At 40.8% G+C, this 9761-nt stretch overlaps 1 protein-coding gene across 7 annotated transcripts in view; it reads left to right on the plus strand.

The window, feature by feature from the left end:
- Positions 1-2836: 2836 nt before the first annotated feature.
- The window catches only part of LOC138160260 (galactoside alpha-(1,2)-fucosyltransferase 2-like), a 40043-nt gene continuing 33118 nt past the window's right edge, over positions 2837-9761 (plus strand). Inside the window, exons 1-3 of one of the 7 annotated variants that reach the window (XM_069086857.1) lie at positions 2838-2947; positions 3506-3579; positions 6543-6605. Coding sequence is in view for 1 of the 7 variants with exons in the window: in XM_069086855.1 (XP_068942956.1) it covers positions 6533-6605 (73 nt within the window). In the remaining 6 variants the exon portion in view is untranslated. Of the gene's footprint in view, positions 2948-3014; positions 3580-6532; positions 6606-9761 lie in introns of those variants that run through there. The other 6 variants (XM_069086858.1, XR_011168116.1, XR_011168115.1 and 3 more) reach the window with 6 other exon arrangements.

Consider the following 9761-nt stretch of genomic DNA (forward strand, 5'->3'; position numbering starts at 1 on the left):
TTTTGTGGGCAAACATTCCATTCACATTCACAGTAATGACAACTAACTGTGTATTTCTGCCCATCCTATTTTCTTCTGGTTATCTATTTCTCTTTTTATCCTTTTCCTCCTCAAACATCTGTTTTGATTCTGACCACTGCCTTCCTTAATCCACCCTTCCTTTTATCATTCTCGACCACCCAATATCTCGTCCTCTTCCTCTCCATTTTCCTGTTGGGTAAGATGGATTTCTATAGGCAACTGAGTATGTATACTTATTCTTTCCTCTTTGAACCACTTTTGATGAGAGTAAGTTTCAAGCCTTGTCTGCCACCACTATCTCCAACTCCCCCTCCACTATAAAATTCTTCCTTGTGTACCTCTTTTATGTGAGAAAAATTTCCCCATTCTACCTCTTCTTTCCCCCTTTTCCTTATGCATCTCTTTCTCACCCCTTAATTTTTTTTTAAAGATCATCCCAACATAATCAACTCAATACCCATGCCCTCTGTCTGTGTAGATTTCTAACTGCCCTACTAATGATAGAGTCTTTAGGAGTTACATATATCATCTTCCCACACAGGAATGCAAAGAGTTTAATTTTATTATATGCCTTATTATAACTCTTTCAAGTTTACCTTTTGGTGTTTCTCTTGAGTCTTGTGTTTGAATATTAAATTTTCTATTTGGCTCTGGTCTTTTAATCAGAAATATTTTAAAGTCCTCTATTTCATTAAGTATCCATTCCCCCCCCACCCCCCAAGGATTATACTCAGTTTTGCCAGGTGTGTAGGAGAATGCTTACAACTTAAAGAAACAGGATAAAAGTCATAAAGAAAGTTGCACTTTGATCTGAACCTTGAAGGAAGCTAGGGATTATAAGAAGTGGAAAGAAGGAAGGAGAATGTTCCAGACAAGAACAGCCTATACAAAGGTATAGAAAGAGAAAATGAAGCTTCCTGTTGTGGGAATATTAAGAAGTACAATTTCGCTAGAACACAGAGTACAATGAAGTCATAAGAAATCATTCTGGAAAGAGAGGTCCATTCAGTTTTGCTTTTAATGTCACAAACATAAGTAAAGCTAATAAATCAAGACAGATGTCAATGAGACATCTAGGTGGGGATAGACAGTAAGCATGTAGAACTGGAAATAGAGAGAAACTTTGACTGGATTTCTAGATCTTCATGGGACTGATAATTAAGTCCCTGGGAACTGATGAGATCATCAAGAGAGAGGACACAGAGAGCAAAAAGAAGGGATCCAGACAAGGACCTTGAGGGACACCCAGCCTCTAGTTATAAAGTGGAACATTAATGATAATCATGAAAAGGAGATTAACAGGGAAAAACAATCATATAGGCAGGAGTAGAACCAGGAAAGAGCAATGTTATGGAAGTCAAGAGCTTCCAGGAGAAGGTGGTGGTCAACAGTGTCAAAAAGTGGGTAGAAATAGAGATAAAAGGAATGAGAAGATGGTCCACCCAGGCAGAAGCAGAAAGACAGGGAATGATTTTTGGCAGGAACGGAGATTGCTTGGCTATGGGGATTCCAGATCTGGTCTGGTTCTTTTTAGGTTGATGACCAGAAAATGGGTAGAGAAAGATTCAACTGAGCCTGTACATAGTACAAATGGGAAAATTAAGACCCAAGAAGGGGACCCAATGAGTCTAAAACTGCATAATCTCAAGAGATCTTAGAAATCTAGTTCAACCTACCCATTGCCCATAGGAGGAAACTGATGCTCAGAAAGAAATGAAGACAGGGTCACAAAGTGACAACAGGGTAGAACCAAGACTAGAGTCTGGGTTTCTAGATCTCCAGTCCAAGGTTCCAGACTACCACTAGTCAGGTATCTTAAGTTTCTATTCATGTACAGATCACTCTACAGCATCACTGACATCCCTTCCAGCCCTCTAAATCTGTGCTTCTTTCTCCCCAGAACTAGGGAAAAACCTTAGGTGGGGGCTAAATCCCCATCCGGCTCTTTTGCTGTCCCAAGCCTGAGTGGCATCAGGCACCCAAGAACTTGGCCAGTGTTCTGGAACACTGAATTGGCATCAAAGATATACACACACACACACACACACACACACACACACACACATACATATATATCTGTCACTAAGTATGTTAACTTGAGCCTTGGAAACATTTCCAGAGTCCTATCTGTGGCTTCTGCCTGATAAACTCTGGAAACACCTGCCCTTCTCTGTACTATGTGACTTTCAAGTTAAGGAGTCCTCAGGTCAGGTAGAGCTCAGAGATCTAGGAGTTCAACACCCTATCACTACCCAATTTTATGTAGAAGAAACTGTGGCCAGCAGAAAGAAAAGGATTCCCTTCGAAGTCATATAATGAAAAAAAGACAGAATTAAATTCCTAGGCTTTTTCTTTTTCATATCCCCTCCTACCCCTTTCCCTTTAGGTCTCCACGTAACTATCTCATGAATTATCTGAGCCATTCTCTCAAAGGCATAAGGGTGTGTTTTTTTCTTCTCTCCATTCCCATAGGCCTGATTCAGTGGGGTCAAGATGTATGGTGCACTGGATTCCCCCTTTGACAATCATCCCTGAGTCCCCTCAGAGACTTATGCTTATCTTCCCTGAGGGACCCACTGGGACTGGGGCTGGGACCCACATGTGGGATCCTAAAAGACTAAGGTCTGGGGTCCTAAACCCCTTGAAATTAGGGTTTCAGGTAGAAGACAGAGGTGGAATTTCCTGAAAGGGGAAATCAGGGAATGAATAAAAGATGTGTTCCCTTATTTCCTCTCCAAGACCCAGGCATCCAGCCAACTTTTCCCAGCATACATAGTGTGTATGTGAAGGGGAGGGGTTGGGCAGGTAAAAGGGTGGGGCCTCTGAGCATCTGGCATTAGTCATCTAGGCTTTCTATATCTGATCAGGAAGCTTAGAGGATAGATTCCTCTCTCAAGACTATACGGTTCAGACAGCAACCATCTAGGTAAGCCTTGGGTTTCCTCAGCGTTCCTGTATCCTCCACCCCAAAGAGGTGTTACCCTTGGTGTAAGTCCCCACAGAGACCCAGGGATTCTGCTTCATTCTTGGATCATAGGCTTTTGATGTCCCAATCACCACTCTCTCAGGGACTCGGGCATTCAGGTCCATTACCTCCACCCCTGAGGGACCCAGGTATCTGGTGCCTTCATAGAGCCTCAGGCATCAAGGCCCCCAGATCCCAACATCCAAGCCTGCTGAGTACTTTTAGGAGCCCTGAAGTCTAAGCACCAGCCTCCAGAAACACAAGTGTCTGGGTCTCCTTGGCAAACCCCCAGGACCATTCCTAGACTGAGGTTTCTAGGATCAAGTGACTTAAGGTGAGACCAAGAGTTGGGACCAGATGGTGCCAGTATTGAGACTGGTATTTCTTGTTCTGAGATTCATACTCCACCCCTCAACAGGACCTGGGAGGAGCCCAAATGAGATGACTCTGAAGGACCCTCCCAATTTCCCCATTCAATTTAATTCAACAAGTATTTATCTTGCCCTCCTTTGTGTCCAGAATCTTAGGACAAGTCACTGGGGCTGGAGTTGGCTTGAATTTCAATCTGCTACTCACTACCTGTGCAAACCTAGGTAAGCCAAGCACTCTCATGGGTTGTTTCCTCTTCTGTAAAATAAGGGAGTTAGATCAGATCTGGAATTCTTAACCTGGGGTCTGTTATTTTAAAAAAAATATTTTGTTAATGTGTTGACAATTGTATAAAAGCTATCATATCTATTTTATTTTATGTAAGGAAAAATCTTATTCTGAGGAAAGGGGCATAGGCTTCACCAGTCTAACAAAGAAGTCTATAGCATTAAAAAAAATTCTTAGCAACCCTCAGATTAGAAAATCCCTGAAGTCTCTTCTGATTTTGAAATTCTAATGGGGAGCCCCACAACTTAACTCGCAATCTAGCATTCCCATGTTGCCTAACTTGAGATGGATAAAATTGACTGTTGCACATTTCCAAATATTTCCCAGACCCTCAACTTCACATTTCCAAAAGTGCCTCATATTCTTTCCTCCACACAAGCCTCTTATTATATCTGTAGACTGCATAGCATACAGTGGGTCACTTTAACTATGACCCCAGTTCAGAAATCTAATGAGTCATCTTTGATTCCATACTGTCTCCTGTTCCTATTCCACCCCACATGCACACCCATGTTCAATCAGTTGCCAAGTCCTTTTACTTTTCCTGAAATCTCACATCCCACACCACTTTCCCTGAAGCACTCAAATTAGGCTTCCTTTCTTCTCACCTGGATAATTATAAATAAATCTCTTACCTGATTATCTTCCTAACAGCCATACAGACTCCTGTACTCAAAAGATTTTCCATGGCTTCCCTATTGCCTATTGAATAACATTTAAAATTCTGTCTCGTGGCATCCAGGCTCCTTCACAATCTGGCTCCAATTAATTTACTTATCCTTTCTTTTCCCACAGCCCTCCCTGTTTTCCACCACTTAGAAGTCTCCTTCTTCAGGGTCCCAATGACAAGTCCCATCCTCCACTGTGAAATCTTCCCTAACCCTTCTCCCACAAGAATCTTTTTCTCCTCAAGGTTTTCAGATCACATTTGCTGTTTCCCTTTTTTTTTTTTAACCAAATTAATTTCAGTTCAATGAAAAAAAACATTATGTTCAAGGCATCAGGATAGACACCGGGGAGGCAGGCAAAAGAATCCCCAGTCTCTGTCTTTGGGAACTTATGGACTAGGGTTCAGGAATACAATACATATAAATTCAAAATAATTTCAAGAGGGAAAATGTTAAGGGTGGGGGAGGGAGTCAGAAAAGGCCTCCAGCAGGAGGCTGGGGCTTCCCTGAGGGGAAGTTCCAGGCATAAGGGGACTGCCACAGCAAGGAAGCAGATGGATGTTATGATTTCACTGCCTTCCCTGGCTTCTTTAAATTCCAACTAAAATCCCATCTTCTACAGGAAGCTTTTCCCAGCCTCTCTTAATTCTAGTCTCTTTTCTTGGCTAATCTTTCCCTATGCATCCAGTATATAGTTTTCCTATATATATTCGTTTGCATGTTGTCTTCCCCATTAGATTGTGAGTTCTTCAAGGGCAGGGACTGTCTTTTGCCTCTCATAGTGCCTGGCACATAGCACTTAATCAATATTTATTAGTTGATTGATTGATTATGTATGGGAAACAGCTTTTGGACTAGTTTGCATGAAATAGAGAGTGTAAGAATAGTGGGAGCCAGATAATAAAGGGCTTTAAATAGGTACATATGTTTCTGGGAGTTAGGTAACCTGATGTCTTTCTAGTTTGGAGGTCAGACTTGCACCCAATCTACTCCACTGCTATATATACATGCATATGCATATACAAATGCATAAAGGAGGGAGGAGGGAGAAAACAAGAGGGAGTTGGGAGGGAGAGAGAGTGACAGAGAGAGACAGAGAGACAAGCAGAAAGGGACCTCAAAGGCCATGTAGATCTCATTTTACAGTAGAGGAAACTGAGACATAGAGAGGTTACGTCTTCCCCAATGTCACACAAGTAGTAATCATCAAATATAGGATTTGAACCCAGGTTCTTTGATTCCAGAGCCAGTGATCCCCTTTCATCAACATTATATTATAAACTCCAAGCACTTAGATAATTTGCCATTTTTATAATGCATGTCAGAAGGGGCATTCAGAATTGTGGGCATTCTAAAGAGAGCTAGACCACTAGTTGACTCTTTACTACAATACAATTTCCTCTAACTGCCAAATCCCCTTTACCCCTCTCCCCACCATCAATGCTTTACCAAAAAGGAGGAGGGGGTGGGGGGACTTAGTGTGTATACTGGAAAGAAGAGAGCCCAAGTTCCTGAACTTTTCAGTGCTTCATGGACCCCTTCCTTTTCAGAATAATGTTTTTAAATAACTGAAGGAAATTATCTATTTCAATTAGGGGTTAGTGAAAATAAAGATGTAAAACAATTTTTTTTCCTATCCAAGTTCATGGATTGCCTAAAATCTATCTGGTATCCTTTGGCAGTGGATTAAGAATCCTTAATTAGGAATCAGGGGTCTTGGATTTAAATGCCAGTTTTGCCACTTTTGCCTTTCTAGTCCTTAGTTCTTCATCTTTAAAATGAGGGGGTTGAAACTTCAAGGTCATCTTCAGTTCTAAAATGTATGATCTTGTAATAAGAAAGGGCAGAGTTTGTAAACATTACAATTATGGACAATTGATCTGGGACATGGGACAGTTGGGGTGGGGAAGAAATTGTCAGAATTGGCCTAAATTATCTGGCTTGGCTGTGATTGTCCTTCATTACTGTAGAGGACCATGACATCAGGGAGTGATGACATGACTTGCAGGTGAATTTGGTTTGAGTGAGGGAGGGCTGTGCAAGGTCACCAGATCCATCTGGGTCCAGTGGCCTGATATTCATCAGGACGACTGGAGATGGTTCAGGATACAATGAGAGATCCTGGCCCTTTTAGGCTTAAGGTCATCTAGCTTGGCAGTAACACATTAATGAATATTACTTTCCCTATCTTATAGCTGATTAAATCTTTATAACCCTTCCCATGAATCTAGGGGTGCTGAGAGCTGGAAGAAAAACCTTGGAAAATCTGGGGGAGAAAGATCCCAAGGAGGCAGGTTTGTACACCTTCTACCTCTCATTTATCTTATGCCCCTCCCCTCCTTCCTATCTCTCTCCCACCCCCAAGCCCTTTAAAGCCTTGGAGGAGAGACTTGAAACAGCAGTGACCATTTATTTATGGAGAATAAATAAGGAACAGGAACTGTTACTCCAACAGCTTGTTACTACAACCCTATGATAAGAAGATCAATAAGTACAAGAACAATGAGAATGCAATAATAACTCATATGTTGCAGAACGTTGTTCTGCTTTGGTAGGAGATTTTCTTCTTTGATAAATTCTCTACCCCAGTGAAATCAGTCCAGGTCAAAAAAAAAAACCAAAAAATTCAAAAATCAAAAACAAAAGCTGACGTAAAACAACTTGCCAAAGGCTTCCATGGACATTATATTTCATCCACAGAAACCTATAGAGTTATAAATATTATCCCATTCTACACATGAGGTAACTGAGTTTTAGAAAGGTTAAGTGACTTACCTAGAGCACTCCAGTGAAGCCAGCCCCTATGACTGAAAAGGATTCCCAGAACACTTAGCTTCCTTCAAGGTTTTCCTTAGACGCCATCTCTTTGATGGAGCTTTCTCTACTTCTGCCCCCTGTCTATCATGGTGTCAGGAGTCATTCAAGCTCTCTCACCCTCCTCAAACAACATTGTATTTAATTATCTGTGCATAGGGAGAATGAATTCCTACATCTATTTTTCTGGTGCCAATATCTTTTCTGAGCTCTACTTCTTTATTATCAGCTGCTTATAGGGTGTTTCAAATTAGATACGCCACAGGCCTCTCAATCTCAACATTTCCAACACAACTTATTTTCCTCTCTCCCCCTAAAAAATCCCCAATTCCTTTCCAAACTTCCCTATGACTGCTGATATTATGACCATCCCTTCAGTGTTCACAATCTCAATGTCATCCCCTCTGTCTTATGTGTTCCACTCATCCAATCAATTGCCAGATTTTGTCATTCCTTTCTCTATATCTCTTGCATATATTCATTTTTCGCCACTTACACAGCCACAACTCTAATTCAGGAGCCATCTCCTCTCACCTGTACTAATTGTAATGGAACTCCAGCCACAAATCTTTCCCCACTCCAATCCATCCTCTACACAGCTGCCAAAGTAATTTTCCTAAAATATAGGTCTGACCATTGCACCCCTCTACTCAGTAAACTCCAACAAATCCCTGTGAATATTAATTCTTCAATTTGATATTTAGAGCTCTTGATTACCTGACCCCTTCTTTCCCATATTTCCCATCTTCTAACACTACTCCCTTCCACACACACTCTAGGACAGAGGTTCCCCAACTTATTTGGCTTACTACCCCCTTTAAAAAAATTTACTCATCAAATCTGGCCTCAGACACTTAACACACAAACAAACAAAAAAATCTATCTGTGTGACCTTGGGCAAGTCACTTAAGCCCAATTGCCTTCCCAAAAAAAAGCAAAACAAAAAGAATAAAAAAAATTACTCAGCAACCCTTGGAAATCTACTTTAACCCTCTAATGGTGGTTTTTTAAAAAGATTCGCATTACTTCAAAAATATAGAATATTTTTTAAATGACACATCTTAAATAATTTATTGTAAATTTGTGGGTTTTTTTCATGCATTGAAATTTTGATGATGTAATATTGCATTATGTAACCCATAGTTTCATATTGTAAACATGTCATTACATGCACATATTCTTGCCAACTCATGCTGGACTTTCCAACAATGACCAACATGTGCACTTGCTTGTTAAGACCTGTTGGCAGACTTGACCATTGATTGGCCATCACTTGCATTTTGTATGTTTATCTGGAAAATAATGTAATTTTACTACAACTTTAACTCTGTTACACAACAGAAGAAACATGTATAAATAGTTTTTCAAATTTTTCTTCTCTTCTCTCCTTTCCTTATGCATCCACCCCTCCTTATTTTTATTTAAGGTACCCCAATTGCACCAGAAGCTACTGCCATCCCCCTCAATCAGTTCAGCACCCCCAAGAGGTGATATTCCCACTTTGGGAAGCTGTGCCTGGGATCCAGCCTTTTTGCAGTTCTTTACATATAACACTCAATTGCACTTTGTACTGGTTGTCTTCTCCCTGCCTAGAATACTTTTCCTCCTCACCTCTGCCTCAATTTTCCTGGTTTCCTTCAAGACTTGATTCAAACCCTACCTAGAGAGGCTTGGGTTGGGACCTATTGTTGGCCAATCAGTGAGAACCAGAGTGATTTAGGTTTAAGGCATGGTCCTTAAAAAAAGAAATCTAGCCTGTAAACCCCAGGATATTTTGTGAAGTTTCAATGATCAAAGTTATATTCCTTTGGGCAGAGCACCTGCAGATAGGGGTATGATTCCCTGTGTGGACAGAAGGAGAGGAGGGAAGGAAGGAAGAAAGGAAGGAAGGAAGGAAGGAAGGAAGGAAGGAAGGAAGGAAGGAAGGAAGGAAGGAAAAAAATGTTTTATACTAGAGGCAATAGGTAGTTATCAAACCTTATGGAGCAGGAGAGTTATGTAGACCTGTGCTTTAGGAAGATCACTTGGAAACTGTGGAAGATGGACTGAGGCAGGTAGGTGATTATAAACTATTGCAATAATCTAGCAGCTAAGTGGTGCAGTGAGTAGAGTGCCAGGCCCTGGAGTCAGGAAGATCTGAATTCAAATCTGGCTTCAGATACTTACTAGCTGTGTGGCCCTGGGCAAATCACTTAACCAAACAAAAGATAAGAGGATATTATAAAATATAAAATGGATGATTTTGATTACATCAAATTAGAAAGGTTTTGAACAAACAAAATCAATAGCACAAGATTAGAAGGAAAGCAGGAAATTGCAGGGAAATTTTTACAGCAAGTTTCTCTAGTAAAAGCTTCATTTGTCAAATACATAGAGAACTGAATCAAATTAACAAAAGTTCAAGTTATTCCTCAACTGATAAATGGTCAAAAGTAGTTTTGAGAAGAAGAAATCAAAATGCTATAAATCACTATTGATTAGAGAAATGCCAATTAAAACAACTCTGGGAGGCAGCTAGGTGGCGCAGTGAGTAAAGCACCAGCCCAGGAGTCAGGAGGACCTGTTCGGGTCTGGCCTTAGACACTTAACACCCACCCACCCACACAAAAAAAAACTAGCCATGTAACCTTGGATAA

Source organism: Petaurus breviceps, unplaced genomic scaffold, assembly GCF_028583685.1.
Source record: "Petaurus breviceps papuanus isolate PSGF00001 unplaced genomic scaffold, PetGlider_PUasm1.0 180, whole genome shotgun sequence".
NCBI classification, from domain to species: domain Eukaryota; kingdom Metazoa; phylum Chordata; class Mammalia; order Diprotodontia; family Petauridae; genus Petaurus; species Petaurus breviceps.